This window comes from Hippocampus comes, unplaced genomic scaffold (genome assembly GCF_001891065.2).
Source record: "Hippocampus comes isolate QL1 unplaced genomic scaffold, H_comes_QL1_v1.1 scaffold92, whole genome shotgun sequence".
Classification (NCBI taxonomy): Eukaryota; Metazoa; Chordata; class Actinopteri; order Syngnathiformes; family Syngnathidae; genus Hippocampus; species Hippocampus comes.
The window spans coordinates 3,150,276-3,174,418 of record NW_017805379.1 but is presented as its reverse complement, the minus strand read 5'-3'; the positions used below and the strand labels follow the sequence as shown (position 1 = coordinate 3,174,418).

General features: G+C 45.5%; 4 protein-coding genes across 6 annotated transcripts in view; 1 reads left to right on the top strand and 3 right to left on the bottom strand.

The window, feature by feature from the left end:
• The window catches only part of otomp (otolith matrix protein), a 5,647-nt gene extending 867 nt beyond the window's left edge, over nt 1–4,780 (bottom strand). Inside the window, exons 1-6 of the mRNA XM_019872266.1 lie at nt 3,518–4,780; nt 2,654–2,790; nt 2,459–2,561; nt 2,075–2,260; nt 1,272–1,386; nt 9–195 (exon numbers count right to left, since the gene is read on the bottom strand). Coding sequence (XP_019727825.1) covers nt 9–195; nt 1,272–1,386; nt 2,075–2,260; nt 2,459–2,561; nt 2,654–2,790; nt 3,518–3,638 — 849 coding nt within the window. The 5' untranslated portion in view covers nt 3,639–4,780. The remainder of the gene's footprint in view (nt 1–8; nt 196–1,271; nt 1,387–2,074; nt 2,261–2,458; nt 2,562–2,653; nt 2,791–3,517) is intronic.
• A 109-nt stretch (nt 4,781–4,889) lies between these two features.
• On the top strand, nt 4,890–10,364 carry acvr1l (activin A receptor, type 1 like). 2 transcript variants are annotated; one of them, XM_019872504.1, is made up of 11 exons: nt 4,890–5,396; nt 6,096–6,201; nt 6,604–6,702; nt 7,399–7,650; nt 7,855–8,066; nt 8,145–8,244; nt 8,342–8,488; nt 8,834–9,109; nt 9,206–9,403; nt 9,472–9,602; nt 9,851–10,364. In XM_019872504.1, the coding sequence occupies exons 3-11, from the start codon at nt 6,615–6,617 to the stop codon at nt 9,980–9,982; spliced, it is 1,536 nt and encodes a 511-aa protein (XP_019728063.1). In that variant the 5' UTR covers nt 4,890–5,396; nt 6,096–6,201; nt 6,604–6,614; the 3' UTR covers nt 9,983–10,364. The 2 variants fall into 2 exon arrangements, with proteins under 2 accessions (XP_019728063.1, XP_019728062.1); XM_019872503.1 differs by lacking the exon at nt 6,096–6,201 and having other exon boundaries at nt 4,892–5,396.
• Nucleotides 10,365–10,532: 168 nt separating this feature from the next.
• d2hgdh (D-2-hydroxyglutarate dehydrogenase) lies at nt 10,533–14,635 on the bottom strand. 2 transcript variants are annotated; one of them, XM_019872502.1, is made up of 10 exons: nt 14,389–14,635; nt 13,979–14,308; nt 13,787–13,844; nt 13,578–13,717; nt 13,287–13,480; nt 12,899–13,067; nt 12,675–12,818; nt 12,332–12,474; nt 11,693–11,858; nt 10,533–10,983 (listed from the first exon to the last, which is right to left on the bottom strand). In XM_019872502.1, the coding sequence occupies exons 2-10, from the start codon at nt 14,304–14,306 to the stop codon at nt 10,721–10,723; spliced, it is 1,605 nt and encodes a 534-aa protein (XP_019728061.1). In that variant the 5' UTR covers nt 14,307–14,308; nt 14,389–14,635; the 3' UTR covers nt 10,533–10,720. The 2 variants fall into 2 exon arrangements, with proteins under 2 accessions (XP_019728061.1, XP_019728059.1); XM_019872500.1 differs by having other exon boundaries at nt 13,979–14,350; nt 14,467–14,635.
• A 1,404-nt stretch (nt 14,636–16,039) lies between these two features.
• Nucleotides 16,040–22,669, bottom strand: LOC109517237 (RNA polymerase II elongation factor ELL-like). The gene is made up of 12 exons (XM_019872264.1): nt 22,640–22,669; nt 22,432–22,476; nt 22,205–22,326; nt 21,437–21,600; nt 20,944–21,242; nt 19,956–20,080; nt 19,306–19,640; nt 18,881–18,972; nt 18,059–18,129; nt 17,002–17,173; nt 16,874–16,918; nt 16,040–16,766 (listed from the first exon to the last, which is right to left on the bottom strand). Exons 1-12 carry the CDS (start codon nt 22,667–22,669, stop codon nt 16,641–16,643), a joined length of 1,626 nt encoding a protein of 541 aa, XP_019727823.1. The 3' UTR covers nt 16,040–16,640.
• Between the last annotated feature and the right edge of the window lie 1,474 nt (nt 22,670–24,143).

The window sequence follows — 24,143 nt, the reverse complement described above, 5'->3', positions numbered from 1 at the left end:
AGGGGGCAGCGGCGGAAGTCGTCCAGGTCGGCCTCGGTGCCGTCGGGGCAAAGGAGCTTCAGGTCCTCGGCCTCCACGTCCAGAGCCCACGAGTCCTGGTTCCTGCCTGGATGTGAGGTGAGGCCACAGGATTTCAGAGGGCTGTGGCGTGGGGGATTTCGTTGCTCAGGAAAAAAAATGGAGTATTCCAGGATACTTAAGAAGTTATTGAAACCCGAACCCTAAATTGAAAGCCTACTTTAAAAACCCAAACCCTACTTTGAAACTCAAACCCTACTTTCAAACCCTAACCCGTATTTCAAACCCAACATTGAAACCCTCACCCTAATTTGAAACCCTAACACTAGTTTGAAACCCTAACCCTAGTTTGAAACCCAACATTGAACCCCTAACCCTAATTTGAAACCCTAATTCTCGTTTGAAACCTTAACCCTAGTTTGAAACCCTACATTGAAACCCTAACCCTACTTGAAACCCCAACCCTACTTTGAAACCCTAACCCTAGGTTGAAACCCTAACCTTAGTTTGCAACCCTAGTTTGAAACCCAACATTGAAACCCTAACCCTAATTTGAAACCCTAATTCTAGTTTGAAACCTTAACCCTAGTTTGAAACCCTAAGCTGAACTTGAAACCCTAACCCAAGTTTGAAACCCTACTTGAAACCCTAACCGTACTTTGAAACCCTAACCCTAGTTTGAAACCCTAATCTTAGTTTGCAACACTACAATGAAACCCTAACCCGAGTTTATAACCCACATTTGAAACCCTACTTTGAAACCCTAACCCTAGTTTGAAACCCTAAGCTGAACTTGAAACCCTAACCCAAGTTTGAAACCCTACTTGAAACCCTAACCGTACTTTGAAACCCTAACCCTAGTTTGAAACCCTAATCTTAGTTTGCAACACTACAATGAAACCTTAACCTGAGCAGATAACCCTACTTTGAAACCCTACATTGAAACCCTAACCCTACTTTGAAATCCTAACCCAAATTTGAAACCCTACTTTGAAACCCTAACTCATATTTGAAACCCTAACCCAACGTGTTAATGAAATTATGAAAGGGATAAAGTAGAAGACAAAAAGTATACAAATAAATCTAAGTATATTAAAAATGGGTGAGTGGGGGTGAACTCGCGCTTCGTTAAAGAAGCACCGTTTCTGTCAACTCCGCTTCACATCTGCAACACAACTTGAGCCATTTTTCCACCTTCGAGGTCTCTTTAAAGAGGAAAAAAAAGCTACAACAGCTTAAACTCTGAAAAAAACTATTCGTTATCGCCGATGCAGGCCTCGCACAGGTTCTTTGGGTTGTTGCCCCGGGGGTCGTGTTGGGGGTCTTTGACGCCGGGCACACAGCTGTAGCCGAACAAGTTCCCCACCGCTGGGGTGTGGGGAATACGGGAAGGAGCGCGCACGCACGCACGCACGCACGCACACACACACGCACGCACGCACGCACGCGAACACACACGCACACAAAATACATAAATAATGTCAAAATATTTTCATATGTAATTAGAACAGAACACAATTTTTGAAGGTATCATTAAGAATAACAAATTGGTCACATCAAATTGAAAATGAATGCTATAATAACTGCAATATTATTAATAATAATTAAAGTCATGAAAATATTGAAATAAAAAAACAAATCATAAAATACAACCAATTACCAGAAATACAAGTATTTATCAGAACATTCAAATCTAATTAAAAAATATAGAACATTAATATTACTAACCAAATATTAAAAAGTTAAAATCAAGCAAATAAAACTCATAAAAAAAAAAAAATGGTTACATTTTTAGTTTGAATCAAAAAGACAAATAATAATCATTACAACATCATAGCAATCTTAATAATAATAATACAAATTATAATAAGTATTATAAAGTGAGTTTGTAAAATAAAATAATGAAATAGAAAAAAAATATATAACTGGCAATTCACAGTTGGTAGCAAAAAAGTGCTCATTCGTTCTCCTTAGAAGATGTGCCATGCCAGCTAACAATCTTGTGTCAGCCATTTGCAAAAAAAAAAAAAAAAAATGTACATATACATGTTCTCACCGCGGGGGAAGTTGCACTGGTGTCCCGGGCTGATCTGCGAGGTGTTGAGCAGGTAGCCGACGGGCACGGTCCAACCCACCGTGGTGCGGATGCCCGGGTGGCACGAGCTGCGTTCGTGCATCTCCAGCAGGGACAAGTCGGACGACGAGCGGCGAGCCAACGCCACCACGTAGTAGTTCACGCCATCTGGTCGACAGATCCATCGGGACGGGATGATGACTCATGTGGGTTATACTTTTGAAAGACGAGTTTTTCTGCACAACAACCAACGGTTTGTGGTGGCAACAAATGACCCCCCCGCCACATTAACCCACCGGGATTGTATATCTTTGGCTATCATACAACATGATGATGATGTGAGAGATCTGTCAGCTGCATTCCTACCCACTCCATTGAGGGACTCCCCGGCTGCCACCTCCAGGCCGTGACACAGGCCCGCAGCGTAGATGTCATCCGCAAACATGGAGGCCGCGTCAGCGCTCCCATTCTGAGAAAAATAAAAGATAAAAAAAATGTTGTTTCAGCATTTTCAAGTGAATGGCCAAAGTTACATTTTCTCAGGTGTGTTTGTCGACGTACTTGTATTTTCTCCATGCAGTCTCTGGCGTTGAGGCCTCGCACGCATTGCAAAGTCCCTCGGATATTCCGAGCGGTGGCGTTCCCGGACAGGTCGGCGCATTTCTGCTCCTCCGAGTCCGATGTGACGCACCAGGACACTTGGGCGCGCAAATACACACGAGAAAGTGTCGTCGTTATATATTGTAAGGCATAGGTGTCAAACTCAAGGCGCGGGGGCCAGATCTGGCCCTGCAACATCATTTTATGTGGCCCGTGAAAGCAAATCAAACGTGAACTTGCGTGATTCTGGCTAAATCTGAAACAAATTTTCAACTTCTCATTTGTAAAAAAATAAAAGAGATATTGTAAGCATTTTCTTGTCACCAAACCACTCATTACCTAACTTACACAATAGTCGAATAAACCGTTCTTCCTGACTTCTGTATACAGTTTCAGTCATATCGGCATTCCAAGGGAAACGGTAACTTTAATGTGGCCCGCGACAAAAATGAGTTTGACACCCCAGTTGTCATGAATCAACCAGTCCTTAAATCTCTTCATTTGGTGATTTTATTGTGAAAATTGAGGAATTTAAAGAAGATGATGAAGAGTTCCCAAGATGCCCTGAATGAGCTGAACACTTTCCAGATGGAGTAGTTATGAAATGAGGAAAGAGGATGGAAAGATGTCAAATCTCTTCATTCAGACATCGTATCGGGAGACAAAATGGGAATTTTTGGAATGTGCAATTGTTGTGTGTGTCCTGAACGACTTTGAAGGTGGATTGCTTTGAATTGATCATGATGCGGTTGATTTCAAAAGGATTTTTTTTTTTTTTTAATTTACAACCAAACAACAACAACAACAAAACGCCGATGCTCCTACCTGTTGTCTTTGGATTGACGACACCGTTGACAGAAAGCAAGTGCAGCACGAACATCCAAGTTGACGTTGCCCCGAAAAGCTCCATGTCCGCTCTGGTCAGACCACTCAGGATGCAAAGCATCAAGATTTCACCGCAAGGCTAGGAGGGGGAAAAAAAAAAAGTCGCTCAAGCGAAAATCTTAGGGCGCATTATTCCCGGTGTCTAATCCTATTTCCATCAGTGGATAGGATAGCAGGGATAGTGTTTCCCCTTCATGTGGAGCGGGGGTGGGGGGTGGGGGTGCTTCAGGTCACTAAGAGCAGACTGGCAGTCTTTAATTAAGAGAAAAAAAAATGTGCGGACAATGCGGCTCTGTGAAGAGCACAGGTAGTGGTGGGCGATCAACAGTATGAGCAGCGCTGCCGTTGATGCACCTCGACGGACAGGTAAAGCCAAATAAATGCAGCAGCTGCACAACGGGGAAAAAAAGGATGGATCGAACTTGGAGACGGGCGTGCGATACAGTACCGTTATTTTACTCTGTTGAAAAGAGATGAAAAACGATTTTCCGATTCAAATCGCTTTTCGTGACGTCCCGAGTATTTTGACAAAGAGAAAGGAGGCTGAAATGAATGTCACTTGAGCTGTGGAAGCCCGGTGGAGACATGAAAGGGCACATTGTTTTAGTGCAACTTTGAAGAGAACATTTGGGAGGGTTCTTCCATACGATCCTCCAAGTGCACACATGAGCGAACAAGGAAGCGCCGAGCATACTTCTCAAATCGCACCTGCTCTCAAAGAGTCCCACATAGAAAATTGTATTTTCTAATCGTTTATCTACACAATCAAATACACAGAATAATTGATCGAATGAAATAAACAATTTTACGTATACATTTTGTATTTATTATATTGAGTGAGGGCGACACGGTGGTCGACTGGTTAGCACGTCCACCTCACGGTGCAGAGGTCACGGGTTAAAAAAAAGTGCATTGAATGCTTGTTTTGATTTGTACAAATGATAGTAATTTACATACACATTCAGAGTTGTTACAGTCAAATATTACTTTATAAATATTTGCCATATATATGTATTTTTGCTCGGTTTACTGATCATCTTTAGTACAGTATATCAAATGAGATTCAATTTAAAAAAAGTAAAATGTTTATTGTTTCGTTCTTAAACCCCACCTTACGCTGCGTTGCCAGGTTTGATTATTTCGAGCTAGATTAGTGTTCAATGTATCAAGCTGGACTGGGAGAAAACAACAACAACAACAACAACAACAAACAAACAAACACAAACAGGATGGCGGCATCACAGGTAATTTTAGAAAGTTTTTTTTTTTTTTTTACTTCAAATGTGCTGTAGTGGTAGCATACGTTTTGGCATTGACAAAAAAAAAAGCTCATGAAAACTGGTTAAGAAATGACCAAGTTACGACTGAATTTCAATCTCAATGCATTGACTTTGATGGCAACTTTGTCCCTTCCAACATGGCCGCAAAGTAGGCACGTCGGTTACCCGCGGTGCTACAGCGCGCTGGCGTATCGGCATGTGACCATTCGAGGGACTCATTTCGTATTGCTTGGGGTACATATGTGTGTACGAAGTTGGGTAACAATGCCTTATCTTAGTTTGTCAAGGAAAACGCTTTTTTGCATCGCAATTTGGGTACGCTGCGTTTCACACATCTCAGAAGTCACCGGCCCACAATGCACCTGGGTTGTTGTGACGTCAGGTGAGGCTGGAACAAAACAAGCGTGCGAGTAGGTGGGCTGGGCTGTGGCCCGAGAGGAGGCGCAAAAAAAAAAAAAAAGTCTTAACAATTTCTACCCAATATAAGGTCAACGAGGCGTGACACGATGATGTACAATCCGTCGTCCGTTGTGTGCTAGGTGGGTAAAATCATTACACCGCCTTGTTCGTGTCAGCGTCCCGCGCGGGCTTTGCTCCGTCCTGCAGCCCACCTTAGCTCGGCTAGGCTAAACTGGAGCGGCGTCGGGCATCTTTTCTGCCTTGAGTGGCGCCTTGGAGGCGGCGATGTTGGGCTCATAAAGCGCCTCGTTTGCGTGCCTCTCTGGCTACAGAAAGCAACGCCGTTTTCCTGCCTTGAACGCCGACATTTGCGTTTTAACTAGGGCTGGACTATTTTGGAGGGGAAAAAAAAAAAGCAGCTTTTGTCATGTGAAAAAAAAAATTGGCATTTTACTAAATTGCGATGCTGGTATGAATTTAACTGAATGTTCAGCCCTCGTTGAAACCGCTTGTAAGAGTCACGTAAAAGGTGTTCATCTGGCTTACTGGTATAGTTGTGCCTTCAGATGCGAGTTCAGTTTGTTCCCTGACCATGCTCGTGACTCAAAACACGCGTTTCTGAAACTTTCATTCCCCGATGAAATGAATTAGAAAGTACCATTTGTCCTTTCCAGCTACCGCCTCAGTGAGGAAAAAAAAATAATACTCTTTCACCCACTGTATTAAAAACGGAGTAATTAGATGATTGAATAGAATAATTAATTATTTTAAAAAACTATTTTATGCCGCAAACCAAGTTATCGTACTGCTACTTTTGGTGTACCTGATTTCGTCACCAGAAGGCAGAGACAGTCATGCAGACACAAAGAACAGGACTTGTACTACTTAAATGACTCAGTAAGATGCTTTATTAGGCAGTTTTCAGAGGATAAAGAATATATGCCTGTGAGTATTATATGTTTATATGTGTTCTCCGCCGTTTGTTTTCAAATGTCCTTTGATTCTAAAACAGAGGTGGGCCCTCCAGGACTGGGATTGCCCACCCCTGTTCTAAAACCTCAACTATTGATACCGTTGGGGGGGAGATGGCCTTTCTCTTCAATACTAACCGTTAACATGGGTGCCGTTTGCAAAGGAAACTGCTGTTTAGCGACTTCAACTAACATGTTAAGTAGCTCGAGGCTGTTTGAGAAAGTGCGACGCTTGCAAGCTTGGTACGTTGTCCTCCAGCCACAATTAAATGCAATTAGGAGATGTTGGCAAACATCAGGGGGCGTAAATGCAATTATCCTCTTTTGTAAGCTTCTGCCTTGTGTATTTACTGTCCTGTTTTCCTGCCTGCTCCAGTGCACTGAACCATGGCGGCTAGGAGCGTCCACGTCCCCCCGCTGCCGCTGTTGCTGCTGCTCTCCCTGCGGGCCTTGCAGACATCAGCTGAGAGCTCAGGTATTGGGCAACAACTTAACACATTTTTTGGAGGGGTCTTATAGTTTCGGATGACGCGAAAAAAAAAAGGGGCGATCGGTTCATATGAAAGACAGTCAACTTGTGTAGACACTATATCAATAAGTCAATGAATTAACTACACACATACTGGGTGGCTTCATTTAAATAGAAATTGAATTACCTCAAGGTGGCGGTAATACACCAAAACTATGAACCAATTGCCAAGAGAATTTGAAAAAGATGAAGTAGTCATTTCAATAAATGTGTGACGTATTACAAGTTTAGCTTCCGCCACTGAAATGGTTTACAGCATTATAAAGCGCAATAGCCAACCAGGATTCTCCTTTTGGCCACAATGGGATTCGAGTTAAGGTAAGCCATTTTAAACTAAAAAGAAAAAAAAAAACTCTTCTGTCGTTGAAAACGGAAGCTTCGAATCTAGCTGGAGCTCGTTCGCCGCAGTCAACACAATTAGGGGAACAAGGATCTTGGGTGCCAATCGAGCTCTGTACAAGTAGTACCCGAGTATAACTCGCTGAACCAGCCAAACTATGAAAAGTGTCATTTATAGTCGGAAACTTCTTACACAGGGCCAAGGGTCAAATGAAAAAGAAAATGCCCACAAAAAGCCGAGCAACCCCCGCGGAGTACTTAGCTGGCGAGCCCCGTATGTGACGTCTGCGTCTCCCCTGTCAGAGGGTCAGCTGCTGTGCCTGTGCGACAGTCCCAAGTGCCTGCAGGAACAGTGCCGCGGCACCCGCTGCTTCTCGTCGGTGCGGGTGGGCTCCGGCGGCGTCGTGTTTGAGCGCGGCTGCCTGGAGGGTCCCAAGAAGACGCGGCTGCACTGTTCCACGGCGCCTTCCTCCCACCAGGCCATCCGCTGCTGCTCGCAACACCTGTGCAACGGCAACACCACCAGGAGCGCCGTCATCGCCTTGCTGCCTTCAGGTACACGACCGAAACGCTCACCGTCCAACTTTGATGTACGGTGGACCCCCGTGCGTGTGCGCCTTTCGGATTTGCCAACCGCTGATTTTTGTGGGAAAAGTTTGTTGGCGATAGCATGCCACCAAAACGTTTTGCACAGTAATTACGTATAACGGAATTTCGTTTGGTATCATCCTGTGTCCTCACCTCCCGCCGATGGCGTAGCTCCGCAGGGCGAGCCGGTGGGCTACGGCGCGGGCACGCTGGCTCTCCTGGCGCTGGGCCTGCTGGCGGCGCTGGCGTTGCTGTCGGTGGCGTCGGCGTTGGCCTGCAGGAGGCTCCACCGCGGGAACCTGCACAGGCTGCAGGAGTTCGATACCGAGCAGGGCGCCGTGGACGGACTCGTGACCTCCAACGTGGGGGACACCACTTTAGCCGTAAGAACAACACAAAGTGGCCGGCCACTCACCGCGAAGCTGTAGCGCTGACTCAACGGGTCCGTCTTGGCTTTCAAGGACCTGCTGGACCACTCGTGCACATCGGGAAGTGGGTCGGGCCTTCCTTTCCTGGTTCAGAGGACTGTTGCCAGGCAGATTAGTCTGATGGAGTGTGTAGGTGAGTGTCAGTGCCAATTTTTTTTTTTTTTTTGGGGGGTGGGTTGGCGGGGGCATTTAAGTGACTTGTCTGTGTTAATGGTTTCTCCCGTGGCAAGGCAAGGGCCGGTACGGCGAGGTGTGGCGAGGCCAGTGGCAGGGCGAGAACGTGGCCGTCAAGATCTTCTCCTCCAGGGACGAAAAATCCTGGTTCCGCGAGACCGAGATTTACAACACTGTGCTCCTGAGACACGAAAACATCCTGGGTAGGGATCAAGTCATTCCGAATGAATATGGAAGCGCAGAGGACATACTTTCTGCAAGTTATTTAGGAGCAAAGGCTTTTTTTTTTTTTTTTGTCCTGCCGAAACAACTTTTCTCAACTGAAATGGTTGAGGATTCAATCCAATCAAATTTAAAGTACGGTACACAGTGAAATTCCCAAATGAAGAGACCATTTCCATATTTATCTCCTCCTTCCACATTTCTTGACTTCTACCATTCCCACTTCTGTTCTGCAAAACGTCACGCCGTAAGACAGCCCAAATTGATTGCGCAAGAATCCCCAAGGGTGACACACGAGAGTGTTTTCCACCTTCCCACCCGTGCAGGCTTCATGGCGTCCGACATGACGTCGCGCAACTCCAGCACGCAGCTGTGGCTGATCACGCACTACCACGAGAACGGCTCTCTGTACGACTACCTGCAGCGGGTGGCCGTGGAGACGTGCGAGGGCCTGGCCATGGCGGCGTCGGCGGCCAGCGGCCTGGTGCACCTGCACACCGAGATCTTTGGCGCCGAGGGCAAGCCGGCCATCGCGCACCGCGACCTGAAGAGCAAAAACATCCTGGTGACCAAGGAGCTACGTTGCTGCATCGCAGACCTGGGTGAGGGCTCGCGCTGAAACCATTCGGGAAAAAAGAATCGAATCATACGGGTCCGCTGTATTCATATTTTTTTTTTGGTGTGTGTGGACGTACCAGGTCTGGCGGTGACACATTCTCAGGCTGATAACCTCCTGGATGTGGGCAACAACCCCAAAGTGGGGACCAAGCGCTACATGGCTCCTGAGGTCCTGGACGAGAGCTTACGTACAGAGTGCTTTGACGCCTTCAAGCGGGTGGACATTTGGGCCTTCGGGCTGGTGCTGTGGGAGATCGCCAGACGCTCGTACAGCAACGGTGAAACTACTTTTTTTTTTCTCCCCCCCCTCCTTCAGGATAAACCTTGAGTTGATCTTTCCCCGCAGGTATTGTAGAAGACTACAAGCCTCCGTTCTACGACCAGGTGCCAAACGACCCGAGCTTCGAGGACATGAGGAAGGTGGTGTGCGTGGAGCAGCAGAGGCCCTTCATTCCTAATCGTTGGTTCTCCGATCCGGTATGTGCACGACGTCTGCAATGTCTTCTGATTTACCGTTTGGGGAAAAAAAGTTGTGCTTAGTTGGGTGACCCATGTGCAGAAGATCCAACTATCTTTGGCTCTCCAAGGGTTGCTTATGGAAAAAAATATCTATATATGGCCCCCTCCAGCATTTGAGTGAGCCCCCCTCCCGGTGAATGAGCGTTTGGGTACAATTTCATCTCACGTCCGATACTGGACTTGAACTTTTCTTCTTCTTGGATTAGACGCTGTCGGCTTTGGTGAAGCTGATGAAGGAATGCTGGTACCAGAACCCGTCGGCCAGGCTGACGGCGCTGCGGATCAAGAAGACATTGGACAAGATTCACAGTTGCCTGGACAAGGTGAAGGACTCGTGAGAGCGAGGGGGGAGCTCGAACCCGTCTTCCTTTTTAAATCCCGCGGTGGCCTTCTGAGGACTTGTGGGGACTGACCCACGCGGAGGACCGTGGACTTCTTCAACTCATGTCGTCTTTTCCGATCCGTGGCTTCGGTGTGGCGAAAGGCGATCGACAAGCTGTTAGCAAGATGATAAATGCTCCCATAAAAAAGAAAAAAAGAAAACAAAAACACTCAAATTGTAAAAGTTGCCAAGAGGAACCCAGCCAAATAGATTTGAAATGTTGTGGTGTCATTCATCTTGTCGGTGCCATATCAGGAGCTTCGTTTATCAAGCGTGCGTGGGGGGGAAAAAAGTCCCGCACAAAGTATGGGATTGATCAATTTGGATTTATGCGCAAATTTACAAAATTTCCTAATTCAGCAATTTCTTCCAGAACCAATTCATTTCATAAACTGAGGTACCACTGTATGAGCTTCGAGACTAAATATAGTCAACAGGGGGCCTTTTTCAATGCAAATGAGGCGAGACATGCGCGGCCGTTGAGAGCAGATGGCATTTATTGACACTTTTTTTTGTACTTGCACACCTACAAAATTTCAGCCGTATGAACAAAACTGTTCTACACACGGTTATAAATGAGGCCCCAGGAGTCGAAAAGTGGCCACCTGCAAACTAGGAATGAATCCTCATCTTGTATTGAAGTGGAGGAATGAATTCCTGTTCACGAGTCACTTCAAGAAGTGCAGCGCAACTTTCACAGCAATCTGTCGGGTAAAGTCTTATACGGGTTGAGGATGCCCCGAGGGTCCAGCATGGCCTTGATGCCCGCCATGACGGCCACCGCCCGGCTGGACTTGCTGTAGTAGATGTAGTTCCTCTTCTTCAGGCCCAGGCCGTGTTCGGCGCTCACGCTGCCCCGCCGGGCTGACGTCCACTCATACACGAACGGCTCGATGGCGGCCAGCAGCTTGGCGTCTTTGGTGGGCGAGGTGATGTTCAGGTGGAGATTGCCATCCCCTGCGCCACAGTGGAAGAGAAGAGGCGGCTACGGAGTGTATTTGCATCAACACCTTCCCTTAAATAGATGCCGAGTCACAAAATATGTTCCTCGCGCCAAATTGGAGTTGATATTTACTTGATGTGGCGAGAGAGAGTGGCTTACCTCGAAAAGACATCCACGTTTGGAAAATAAACTCCTCCCTTCAATAAATGCTGAGGAAAGAGTCTTACTGTATGGCCGAAACAAGCTCATTGGCATAAATAGTGGCCTTCTCTCCAATTAAAAATCTACTTGCACAAAAAGCCCTTCCTGAAATATTTTTTTTGCTGTCTACTCATGAAAAAATAAACACCTCCCTCAAATAGACACCCGATTTTCCTAATCGAGAAAATAAACAGCAAGAGAAAGGTGTTTAACCTTTGCATCCGTTCATGATACGTTGGTAAATTTCCTCAAATAATGCAGTCGATGTCCCTCCAATAGACATCATCCACTTCAGAAAAACAAATGCCTCCTTTCAGAAAATCCAATCAGAAAAATAAATAAGGTAGCAACTCTTAACTCTCTCATTTCATTTGTTCAACACATTTCTTCGCCGATCCTTTTTGCTGACCAAAAACAGCGGCAGTGGAGCACTCAATCATGTCGCCTCGTTTCTTGCCATTTGAGTTTTGAAAATCCAGCTTTCGCCGCGTTTATTCTCTGAAAGTCTTTGCCATCACTTACCCATGTGTCCGTATCCCACCACGCTCTTGGCCTGGCCCCCGAGATGGGCCCTCATGTCAGTCACCAGCTGGTAGATGGTCTCCACGGGGAGCGACACGTCGTACTTGTAGTTGAAGCCGTCGTGCCTCAGCGCTTCGGTGACGCGTTCGCGCATCGACCACAGCGCCTTCGTCGGAAAAGAAATATTAACAATTAAAAAAAAAATGTTTACATAATCAACTCTCCCCATTAAAATGAAGGAAAATGCCATCGCTTTGTTTTACCTGTAATTCATATTTTTTTTAAATAATCTACATACGGGTTAAAAAGAAAAAAAAGTCCATATCGGTCAGGCCCTACATGAGACAGAAATAATGACATTCAACCCTCCCCCACACACCCCCCAAAAATATTTTTTCAAACGGTCAATTTCTCTCTACACAAACACACAAAGTGGAAAATGCAAACACAAAACACTCAACGAGAACTGATGGCAGCCTGTTGTCAAGTACTCTGGCGCCATCTAACGGCGGACGGCTTAAAGCTCATTTGTATGTCAAATTTTTGCTCATGACACCACTTAGCAAAGAAATGGACCAAGTGGCCTGGAAGTCGGAAAACTTGGAAAAAAAAAATTTAAATGGGGCACTCATAAGTCACCTTGGCTTTGGATTCCTCCGTCGCCAGTGTCCCGTCGCTCACCAGCGACGATGTCATGGCCTCCTCCAAGAAGTTGTGGAGCTTCTCCTCGTCATGCCGCGCGTCCGAGCCCGACGTTTCTATCACCATGTAGAACGGACAATCTTGGGAGAGAGTTCAAGCCAGAGCACGGATCAACATTAATGCTTGCCTGGTAGGCGGCGACAAATGGCCCAAAAGTGCATTTTCGGTTTGGATCCTAAGCAGGATGCAGATGACATCAGAGTCACTGTTCTGCGGATTGCCTTTGTTTTCACAAAAAGCGAATGTTCTCAAAATTTTGAGAAAGGCGTCCCAAGTGTACCAGAGATGGGGTTGTCCAGCTTGAGGTGCGTGTTGAGCAGCCGCATACATTCGCTGTCCAGGAACTCGAAGGCCGACAAGATTTCTCCCAGCATGCCTCTGCACAGCTGAAAGGTTTTCAGAAGCTGATCAAACGTTTCACAACCTACAAAGACAAATTAGAGCTTAAAAAACATTTTTTGTGGGGCGGGGGGCGGGGGGCTCTGAGTTATTAAGTGTGCCTACCCAGAAACATCACATGAACAGATTTGGACTTGCGAGGACACAGGACCGACACGGCGGTGATGACGCCCAAGGTGCCTTCGGAGCCGATGAAGAGCTGCTTGAGGTCGTAGCCCGTGTTGTCTTTCCTCAGGGTGGACAAGCAGTCCAGCACCTGACCGTCGGCCAGCACCTAGATCACATTACGGCAACATGAAAGTTTTTTCAGGCAATTTTGGTAAATGAATTACGCATTTAAAAAAAAAATACACGCGTAAATGAAATGTGATGAACTGTGAATATTTCCCAATGCACTGAAAGCATTGACAGCGCTTCAAATTGAGGATGTGAAATACTTTGGGGATGGGAAAACTGCCCAAAGAGAGGTGTCGCGTACTTTTCACAAACTCACCGTTTCCACGCCCAGAACGGTGCCGTGCAGGGAGCCGTAGCGTAGAAGCCGCAGACCCCCCGCGTTGGTGGCCACGTTGCCCCCGATGTGGCAGCTGCCCTTGGCGCCCAGGTCCAGGGGCATGATGTGATCCCGCTGCTCCAAGTAGACGGACAAGTGCTCCAGGACACAACCCGCCTGGCAAGTCAGGACCCCTGCAGAGTGAGTGAAGAAAATCCACTCAGCGGTCATAATAATAGATACAGCAGTTACGGGAAAGTACAGTGACATCTTGACTGAGTGGACACGAACCAGAAATGCTGTCAAAGCTCAGGATTTTGTTCATGAGGGCGGTGGAGAGGACGATCTCGTCATAGACGGGAACGCTGCCACCGACCAGGCCGGTGTTGCCCCCTTGTGTGTTCACCGCTAGGTTACGGCTGTTACAGTAACTGTTAAATACAGAGAACTTGGGTTAGAATTTAACGTCTGGTAACAACTGGACTCCATTTGTTTCAAACCTGAGAATTTGAGAGACTTCCTGTGTTGTCTGAGGTCTCAGCAACACCTCACTGGAACCTGCAGGAGATGCAGAGACATCACTGAGAAACATTTTTGACTTGTCACTGATAATAGGGCTTAGCAATTCATCAATTTTCATGAGCTTGTTTCCCACGAGAAAAAAAAAATATATACTGTACATCGTAACTGACCTCTGACAGACTTGAGCCAGTCCACATTACAAGACTCCAACAGGTCGGGGTCAGTAATGGTTCTGCCGGGTAGAATCCTCCGGAAGAAATCCAGATCCTCCAGGGTCACTGTGGAAAACGGCAGCCTTTCTGGGGATGCTCCCGGCGAGGTGGTCTTGGTCACATCGTCCCTGTCGTGGAGCGTCCTTCTACGGGCAGTACCATGACGTAGGCCGGCGGGTTGTGGAGGATGTAAAAGCCCACCTGAGGCTGAAGACGAGCCGAAGATGCTCAAGGGCCCTTTGAGGGTTGTCCTCAGTCGGAGTGACCCCTGAAGTATGCCGGCCATGACTTGCGAAGACAAGATGCATCAATGACAAGATGGTGGGCGACCTGTCAATAAAAAAATGTTTTGTTCTCCATTTTACTACCTCATCACAAGCTAGCAGTCTACCTAGCTAGTCTCGTTGTTTCAAAAGTAGCCAGCGGGCAACAAAATCGAAATTTACGGCAAAAGCTCGCCAAATTAGCCGATTGACACCACGCGCTCAACTATTACCGAGCGGCGATCATTATTCGACTGTAAATCGCAACAATAAAGGAGGTTAAGTGAGACTTCGCCCATCGAGAGCGAAGACCAAATGTTTGGGTCAGGGGTTACATGACACGTGACTGGCAAGACAAACCAATCAGTTAACGTTTTGAGATAAAAGGGCGTGTCTACTTGGTAACGTACGGCCAATGATAGTACCGTAGTGGAAAAAACTTAATCGAGCGAACGTTCCGTTAGTAAGACGACGGACCAATCACCGTTCGAGTTGATCTTAGAGAGGCGTAGCTACTGGTCACTTACGGCCAATGGGAATAGGGGAGAAAAAAGTAAATAATTGTCCGCCATCTTGAACCGGGATATATCCAATACTTATACAATTATAATAATCATAACTATAGATACAAAAGTGCACATCTGTGGTTTTATTTATTCTTCATTCGTCTTATTGTTTGCTCGTCTGTAAAGTGTACTTGGGTGTTGTGAAAGGCGCTTCAAATTAAATGTATTATTATTATAGTGTAAACACTCTGTGTCAATAACCGTAAAGAATTGGACTAGTTTATCGGAACCAAAGTGAGACGGCCAGGGATTCCCAATTCAATATGGCAGTTATGTCTGCACGTCCTAAACCAAACAAGGCTCATCTAATAAGTGCATATTCCTATGGAGAAAAAGTACACATTGTAGCAAAGTTGTTCCCAAACCCTTCACACTAATTAATTACCAACTCAAAAAAAACAAAGAAAAAAAAAAACATGGCGCTCCAAGTACCACCAAAATGATCAATAAAAAAGTGGCAGTGTTTGAAAACAATCATTTATAAGTGCTCAAATAAAATACTTAAAAGTTAAATACAATTGAACTGTACTAGCAAAATCTACTGGAATAAAAAAACAATAATAAAGCCATTGCAACATGTGGCTGAAAACAATCATTTATAAGTGCTCAAATAAAATACAGTACTTAAAAGTTAAATACAGTTGAACTGTACTAGCAAAATGTACTGGAATAAAAAAACAATAAAGCCACTGCAACATGTGGTTTGGAGATGTAATTCAGAGACTTTCCCATACCACTAATGACAGGTCTCGTTGCGCCAGCATGCCATAGCAAACTGGTTAACCAACTTGACTTGTATGGTGTGTATCTTAAAGTTGAGAGACTTTCCCATACCACTAATGACAGGTCTCGTTGCGCCAGCATGCCATAGCAAACTGGTTAACCAACTTGACTTGTATGGTGTGTATCTTCAGTTGTTTTTTTTTTTTTTTGTTTTAATATATAAATGCCAAAACGTGCTTTGAATACATAACATTTGTGTGTGGGGGGGGCATTAAAGGGGAAAAAAATATTTAGGAAGCGGCATCCTTGTTCTTTTCATGTTCTTACCCTTTCCCTCTACCGATGGTCATGTGAATCACTTTGAGAATCATTGTACAAGGATATCATGAGACGTGGCTCCACGGCCACGTACGCCAACTGCTCCTACTAAAAACAAATCATGCAACATGAACAAACGCGACTCAGTATGAATTATAAGTACATTCAAACGGCAATTTATTCACATCTGATTTTATGCTTTCTTTTCACCGTTTCATTATAACCGAGGCAATAGAGGTGAATAAAAATGACATACACAAAGAAGACTCATTGGCATGCGTTCTGTAAGACAGGTAGGATGCAACAAAGTTTTTTGTTTTTTTTTAACCATAGAATCCTTTTTGCTTCCGGCAAGTCATTGAATAACAATCCCTGAATACATATATATATCAACACTTTGAATAACAACACCAAATGTACCAACAAATAAGAGCGACACTGGCAGGCTTTTCTTTCACACGCCCTCCCCCCAAAATAAGATAAAAATCAGAAGGACAACAGTGTCTTCTCAGTGTGTACATCAACAATAAAAAAATACTTTTTTTTCCCCTCCCTCTGTCATAGCGCCGTCACTCCGTATGCTTCACTGCTTGTGATTGCTGCGCCGTAGGTCCTTGGCAGTAGCGACCATCACACTCCATACGGTCAGTGCGCTTCCCGTCTCAGCCGGCGAGAGACCATTTATGCAGCGAGACTCGAGCTTCCGGTGCCCTGTTAAACGTGATGTTCACTGGAAAGGGTTTTCCTTCCTCACTTAGGGGCAGAACGTCGCTCCAGTTGCTGCTGGTCAAACTTGGATATGAGCTTCTTGATGTGAGCCAGCTTATTGTGGAGGTACTGACAGCGCAGGCGGTCCTGGCTGTAGCTGGGGTTGGACTGGTGGAAAGAGAGGCGGACGGGGGAGAGACTGGGATGTCACGCAGAAATGCAGACGGGTTGGTAGGAAAATCATGCGGAGAAATTAGATTTTTAGAAGGGCCAACCTTTTTTATTTGCCGATAATTCTGGACAATCTGATTGTGAATCGTCTGTAAGAAAGATGAAAGTCACGGTGAAGTGTCACACGACGTCATGCAAGGAGATCTGGAAACATGCAGCTCCCCTGTCTCACCTTGTACTTGTGCGAGTCCCGGTGGAGCTGCTTGAGCTGCGTTTCCAGCTCCATGAACTGGCGGGTGACTCCGTCGATGTGGGAGTGCAGGTCTCGGTACTCGCTGTACTGTTTGTTGAACTCCTCCTTGTAGCGCTGCCGCTGAGCGGGGCTGCTGATCTCCGTGTAAGTCCTGCACATGCGACCGCAACAATCAGAAAAGTGAGACTATGTGTGGATGCTGGGCTCGACGAGATACTTGCGTTTATCTTTTTTTTTTTAAACCCTTTCAACTGCGTTCATGCATACATAATGACCACCACGCTCTGCCGCGAACAACTTCAAAATGAAATCATACCAAGGCACTGATATCGTGCGTCGCTGTATTTGGGAAGAATTTCATTTTGAAGTTGGCACTCCCATCACGCTGGAAGCATGTTACCAAGACGCATCGCGTAAACAATAGTTGCCGCAGCTGGCTTGACTTGTCTTGTCTTCCCGACGGTGAATACCAAATAAACGGGTACCCGAGGCAGAAAAAAAAATTCCTTGAGCATTCCTTTGATTTATTTATTAATTTTTGTGTGTGTTTGGATCGAGGTGCAGTACTCAAATTCCAATTTACAACTGGGGCTTTGTGCAAACAAACAATTTTGAAGACCATTTAAATGAAAGGATATTTCATTCGAGTGACAAGCGCTGATGTGAGTCAAACATAATGCCACAAACAAGGCAGCCCGGTGGATGAATGGTTAGCGTGTCCATCTCACAGTACAGAGGTCGTGGGTTCGATCCCGGCTCCGGCCTTCCTGTGTGGAGTTTGCATGTTCTCCCGGTGTGGGTTTTCTCCGGGTACTCCGGTTTCCTCCCACATGCCAAAAACATGCACAGCAGGCTGATTGAACACTCTAAAATTCTCCCTAGGTGTGAGTGTGAGCGCAGATGGTTGTTCGTCTCTGTGTGCCCTGCGATTGGCTGGCAACCGGTTCAGGGTGTCTGGAGTGCCTGCCCGCCTCAATTGTGAACTTGAGCAACCGAGTAAAGTTGCAGTGTCTCGTGGAGGTGATCGTCTACTCACGCTAAATAGTCCGTGTTCTGCTCGGCTGTTTGAAGGCCATCTGAGCCAAATGTCACAAAGGCAGCTTCTGTCAACAAAGTACCATGGGTTACGAAACTACATGAAATACGAGAAATTAGCGCTGGCCGATATTGTTTTAAAGCCCCCACAGACCCACCAAAAATATTTTTTCAACTTTTAATTGATTTCCCCCCTTCACTGACAGACAATGACGTGATTCGAAAAGTTTGTGCTCTTCGTGCCCCCACCTCACAATTTTATTTCTCCCGATTAAGGCTGAAAAATAAAGTTTTTTTTTCTTTCTCTCTCTAAATATTGCGATTATTTTGTCAAGGTCCTCATCCCATGTATTTTCTAACAAACTCAAGCAATCAATGAATCTGTATTACAGTAAACAATGATCAGATCAGGTGCCAAAATACTGCCAAACTGGAACACTTGGCATCTTTGCGTGTAAATGTCATTGGAAATATTCAACGTGATTCGCTATGTAACCAAAACAACGTAATATTAGCCCGCAAATTTCATCAGTTTCTTTGGGGATTTAAAGTCTCTGTAGTTTAAATTAAAAAAAAAAAAGTCGTTCGAGGGTTCTGGATAATTGCTCAATTGGCAACACAGATTGTGCTTTTGTAAACTAGCAGCTACGGTGTTCGTGTAAGCAGTCAGTCGAGGCAAGGTTTGAACTATGGAAGCCGTAAAATCTATATTAAAAAAGTGTCCGGACAAATAAACTGCAATTAAGGAATAGAAAAGCAATGAATCGAGCGACCCGACTAGGAATTTGTGTACTGCGAAAACTGCATGCAAACAGGCTCACCTACCTGCACAGTCCACCGCAACTTGAGTCGTCAGATTGGTCGAACTGGTCTCTGTTTTCCTTTCTTTGCTGCTTCCGTTCTCCTCCTCCTTCTGAAGGGACAACATTAGAACAAGAAGGGGAAAGCGCAAGTTGTGTGGCAAAATGTACAAAAAACAAAAAAACCAAAAGCGGCTACGACGTCCTTTCCCCAAAGGCTGAGCTGCACTGTATTTGTTTAGAGTGGCAGAACATACAATATTGGTTAAGCATGTTTGAACTTTGTATGCTTCAGTACTACTACTCCTCTGGAAAAAATAAGAATACTAATACGTGCAATTTTTTTTTTTTGCCTTTTTACTAGCCGTCCGCGAGCTACCAAAAAAATGGATCCGCGACCCACCGGTTCAGAATCGCTGTCAATGATTGCGACGCGTGCTCATGCTCACCTGCTCTCTGTGTTTGCTTTTCTTCCTTTTAACGGTGTTTCTGTCGACGTCAGGCAGTGGGCCAGCCGTTACTCGAGCCACTTCCTGTCCGCAGGCCGCCGCCAAGGAGTCCAAAAGCTTGCGGGGTTCCAGCGAGTGCTCAGAATGGACGGCGGCGGCGGCTTTGCGGGTCAAGTGTGATATCCGGGTTTTCTTGCTGGCCAGAGGGTCGGTGTACTCCTCGACCGGGGCGGGTTTGGGACGGTGCGCCGGCGACGAGTTCGGTGTGTCCCGCAGCGGGCTCACCTGGGTCTCAGGGACGGTGAGGAGGTTCTGTTGAGGCTGGAACAGTCTCCTGCACAGGAACAGTGAAGCGGTTAGCCATCCGTCCGTTTCCCGCCGCGCTTTTGCTCATCGAAATGAAAGGATTACGATTTGCCAGGTCAGTATCCAGACTTAAAACTCGACAGAGAATGTATTTACCAGGAGTCTTCAAAGAAATGGGCATACTTTTAAATTTGGGAGAAAACCACGCGAGCGTGGGGACCCAACCGCCACCCAGTCAAGCCTGAAATTCAAATCCAGAACCTCAGAACCGAGATTCTGACCATCTACACACTGGGCTTCATTTGAAAAACAAAGACACATACAGCCGACTTTTGTAAGCTACCTAACAAGGATCCGTTTGAGCAGCTGCTGGTCTCCTGATGTGTAACCGGGCCAGTCTTTCTGCAGGTCCTTGTACAGACTGTCCTTCAGCACCAAGGTCTTGTCTCGCCTATTAAGTTGGCACACCTGTATGCACACAATGCACCCCAAAACACATAAGCGGTTTACAACAGAGCTGGCTCAAGTATGGAGCAAATTTGGGGCGCTCTGTTGACATCAACTCAATGGACTATTTTCCATCTTTTATTTGATTTGTGACCTTATCTGTTTGTATTTGTATTTTTATCGATAGAGACCCTCTGCGTCTGCAATAGAGATTGAATTGATCAGATCATTACATGGTGTTGAACAGGTTGGAAACTTGGGTAGGACGAAATGGAACGGTCCTAAAATGGTTCAGGAAATAAGTTGGACGTTTGAATCTCATGGAATCATGATGTGGGATCCCTCAAAGGTCAGTTCTTTGACCTCTTTTGTTCAGCCTCAAGATACTACCTTTCGGTCAAATTCTTCAGAGCCCCAATATTGACTATCACAGCTGTACAGATTACGCGTGGCGATATCTAACACGTCTCCAAGTGACAACTGTTCACTGAAGGTAAACATTTGGACTCCAAAGACAAATGAGTGAAGTCATTTAAAATATTCATAAAAAAAAATATATCTTTTTCTTGTACTTTACAATCTTTATTCCTGTACTTAGTTTTTTTGTGTCTTCACTTCTTTTTTTTAATGCTTTCAAATGCATTTTTAATTAAAGCACACACTTTGAGTTCACCTTGTGTATGAATTGCGCTTTATAAATTAAGCTGCCTCGCCTTGAATTGGGGTCACCCGGCATTAATTTGGTCCATTATTCTCCTAAAATTTGTCAATAAACATATCGTCACTCAATTTGACTTTGCAAGTGGTCGCCGACCAGTCCCGGGTGCATCTCAAAAGCTCACCCACCACCTTGAAGAGTATCATGGAAAAATGAAGGTACTGACGTCATTGAGCACGGAGTCCAGCATGTTTTTATCAGGCGGCGTCAGTCCATCCTTTTGCAGTCTCAACAGGAGCTGCGGCTTCTTGTATGGCCTGAGGGCCAGCAGGTGCGTCACCCTCTCTCTGATGGGCCGCTGCTGCACGCCGCACCTCCCGGTGGACGCGCCCGCACCTTTCCTGCCCTTGGACGTGATGGCACCCGCTTTGATGCCGCCGCTTGGGAGAAGCGACTTGGCCGTCTGGCGGGGTTTGGTCAAGCTCGCCAAGGCCGGGGCCGGGGCGCGCACTGTCACCTTCTTTCCTGCAAGCAGGGCGGCAGCAGACATCTTGTCAGCGGACAAAAAAAAAAAAAAAATGCAAGGCATCTTTGTGCTCAGACCATAGCAGTGAAAGTATCATTTTTGCGGCAAGATACGATTTACATTTTCAAAATTCCCCATTCGGAAATGTACCCTAGCGACATCCTACAACGACAGGGCCGCCACGGCGTCCCACCTTGCTTGAAGCGACCTCCCTGCTTAATGACGATGGCCCCCCGGCTGCGGTTCTCCTCCTCGGCCTGCGCCATGCTCTGCAGGGCTTTGTCATACGAGTCGTCCGTGGCCTTCACCGTCATCTTCTTCTGGATCACGCCCAGACATGACAGCTCCTGCGCCGACCTGCAACGCATGCCGCCGTGCGCTTTGTTAGCATTTATGGCTAACAGACCGAATGCGCGTTTCTCTGCGCGTGCCGTGCAATTGACTGGTGAGTGGTTGAGGACGAACCGAGGGGCTTGGCCCAAAATTCCTATCACCGTTTAAATTGCAGATCGTAATAGTATGTATGATTACATAAAATTAAGGGTAAAATATATTTTATTTAATAATAATTTAACAAACATGTAATTTCTGAATGGGTTCGTAATGCAGCCCATTAGAGAAGCTGCAGTGATAAATAGAGATAAATATAATCTTAAAATACCGTATTTTTCAGCCCATAGGGTCTGAAAATATAAGGTGCATTTCCTCCACGTTAAGGGAAACTAATTATTTCAGCAGATAGGCCAACTTTATTCAACTTCAATTTGACATCCATACATCAGGCGCACCTAATGATCAGGCGCACAGCCGACGTTTGAGAGAATTAAAGGGTTTAAATGCGCCTTGTAGTCCGAAAAATACGGGAACATTAATTGGGTAAATCTCCAACCAGAATTAAAATTTGACACTTCTGACACGAGAGACTATGGCCAGATGGTTATCGCGCAGTGTTTAATCCCACCCGGAGCCGACTTGCTGGATGCAGTCGAAGCTGCCGTGTGGATTGTCGCGAGCAACGTTGGTGACCCCGAACATGAAGACGCTGGCATCACCGCCGTTCTTGGAGCAGGGAATTGTGATTTTCTACGTCGGGGGCACAAACATACAAAGGATTAGAATCAGAAAGTGTATGAAATCTCTCTCTCTCCTTTTTTTTAAAATGAGATTACGTTGGGAGGATTCACTTACCCCTTGGTTCCCATTGAAACAGATGGTGGGAGGTGCGGATGAAGCCTGAAGGAGAGTGAATATTTAAGATTTGGAATTTTTTGGTCTTGATAGCTTGTTCAAGCCATTCCTTAAGGAAGGCTTTAACCTGACGCGCGCAAAAAATAAAAAAAGGGGGGAGGGGTGCATAACATGTTGACTTCATCATTTTTATTTATGAAATTTGTACCAGCCTGGTTGGGCCAGTTTCAGTGAACATCAGGTGGCTCGACACAGTCACGGATTGGCCACTAGGCCACCATTAATGTCAAACCCTGAGTCACACCTTTTTCACTGACACGACACATATTCAAACAGAAAGTGGCTAAAAATGATCAATCAACACCATTTCGCCTGTTTTCTCCAAAGGCTGCCTTGGTCGAAGGGCACGGAAGGGTTTGTTTACCAAAAACCCCACGGATGGAAATTAAACATTGATGAGTGTGCCAAATGGTGTTTTCACTCCACTCCTCCCCGTCACCGTGGTGACATGACTGCGGAAAACACTGGGAGGAGATTAACTGTTCTTTCCATGTTATGGCACAGAGGAAGCATTAGAAGAGGAGAAGTGCTTCAACAGAGGAAGCGTGTTGACTTCCTGTACCCTGCATGTTTGTTTGCAATTGACCAATGTTGTCTCTTTCTTTTTATGGCCTTTATTTAGTCATTTTTGGACTTCATGTGAGTGTTTAATGACCCAAAGTCAGAGGTGGCTTAAGAATTCGCCCTTTGCAGTTAGAAAAAAAAGATGTGTCCAATTCAGCTCCTGTACTTGATTATTATTATTTTTTTGAAGTACTGTATAGACTCTGAAATGCACTTAATTAGAAAGTACAAATGTTCTTTTTCTCGCAGTTGTATAAGATATATTTTATCTTGGCAGAGAGAGAGAAACTCTCCACAAAAATGGTTTCTCTCTTATATTAACTTAGATAATACTCATACGGAGGGGTAAAAAAAAATAGCCCATTGTAAACTGACAAAAAACAAAATAAAACAATTAGTTTCCTTATTTTACAAACGCCAAATATTCTTTAAAAAACACTAATAACAATTCAATATACAGTGCCCTCCTTATTCAACGGCGCACCCGTGGTTAAGATCTGTTAAAAAACTGAAGACTAATTCAACTTTTGTTGCAGAGACAGAATCAGGCTCCTCCCCTGGCTATCTCAGTCCCCAGACCTCAACCCCAAAAATTGTGGAAGAAGCTAAAGAGGAGAGTGGAGAGGAGAGTCGCTGGACCATTTAAAGATATTGTGCAAAGAGGAATGGTCGATGATTTGTTATTTCCTTTGAGTTTAATTAACTGGGACAGTATGGCCGTTAGCAGAGCGTTGCGTTCGTTCTATTCAAACGTGATTTTTAATCGAACTGTAATCTCACCGAATCAAATCGTTACAATTTAAAATCGTTACATCCTGGAATCGTATTGAATCCTCGTTTGTGGAGATGCACACCTCCTAACTTGTCGGTGGTATTCTGTAACTAGTTGGGAGAACCACTGAAGTACAATGGCGTACAAACGCAGTGAGTGGAAGTAAAAAGAAGGAATATAGGCACCCAATTATAATATAAATGCCCCAGAAAAACCCAAATCTTGAGGCCAATAATGCAGTATTTGTATCTTGTTACTTCCACCACTGCCCCCAACCGCCAGTCTCTCTATTCTTTCCGCATTCTCTTATGTACCA

Excerpts from the sequence above, each read along its gene's own strand:
- LOC109517237 (XM_019872264.1), bottom strand. The coding sequence starts at position 22,669 with ATGTTCACTGAAACTGGCCCAACCAGGCTG. Across the intron at positions 21,243-21,436 it reads GGGAGGTCGCTTCAAGCAAG|GAAAGAAGGTGACAGTGCGC; the intron begins GTGGGACGCCGT and ends CCCTGCTTGCAG. Across the intron at positions 19,641-19,955 it reads CTCAAACGGATCCTTGTTAG|GAGACTGTTCCAGCCTCAAC; the intron begins GTAGCTTACAAA and ends GTTCCTGTGCAG.
- d2hgdh (XM_019872502.1), bottom strand. The coding sequence starts at position 14,306 with ATGGCCGGCATACTTCAGGGGTCACTCCGACTGAGGACAACCCTCAAA. Across the intron at positions 11,859-12,331 it reads CGGAGGAATCCAAAGCCAAG|GCGCTGTGGTCGATGCGCGA; the intron begins GTGACTTATGAG and ends TTTCCGACGAAG. Across the intron at positions 10,984-11,692 it reads GGTGGGATACGGACACATGG|GGGATGGCAATCTCCACCTG; the intron begins GTAAGTGATGGC and ends ACTGTGGCGCAG.
- acvr1l (XM_019872504.1), top strand. The coding sequence starts at position 6,615 with ATGGCGGCTAGGAGCGTCCACGTCCCCCCGCTGCCGCTGTTGCTGCTG. Across the intron at positions 8,489-8,833 it reads GAGACACGAAAACATCCTGG|GCTTCATGGCGTCCGACATG; the intron begins GTAGGGATCAAG and ends CCACCCGTGCAG. Across the intron at positions 9,404-9,471 it reads CAGACGCTCGTACAGCAACG|GTATTGTAGAAGACTACAAG; the intron begins GTGAAACTACTT and ends CTTTCCCCGCAG.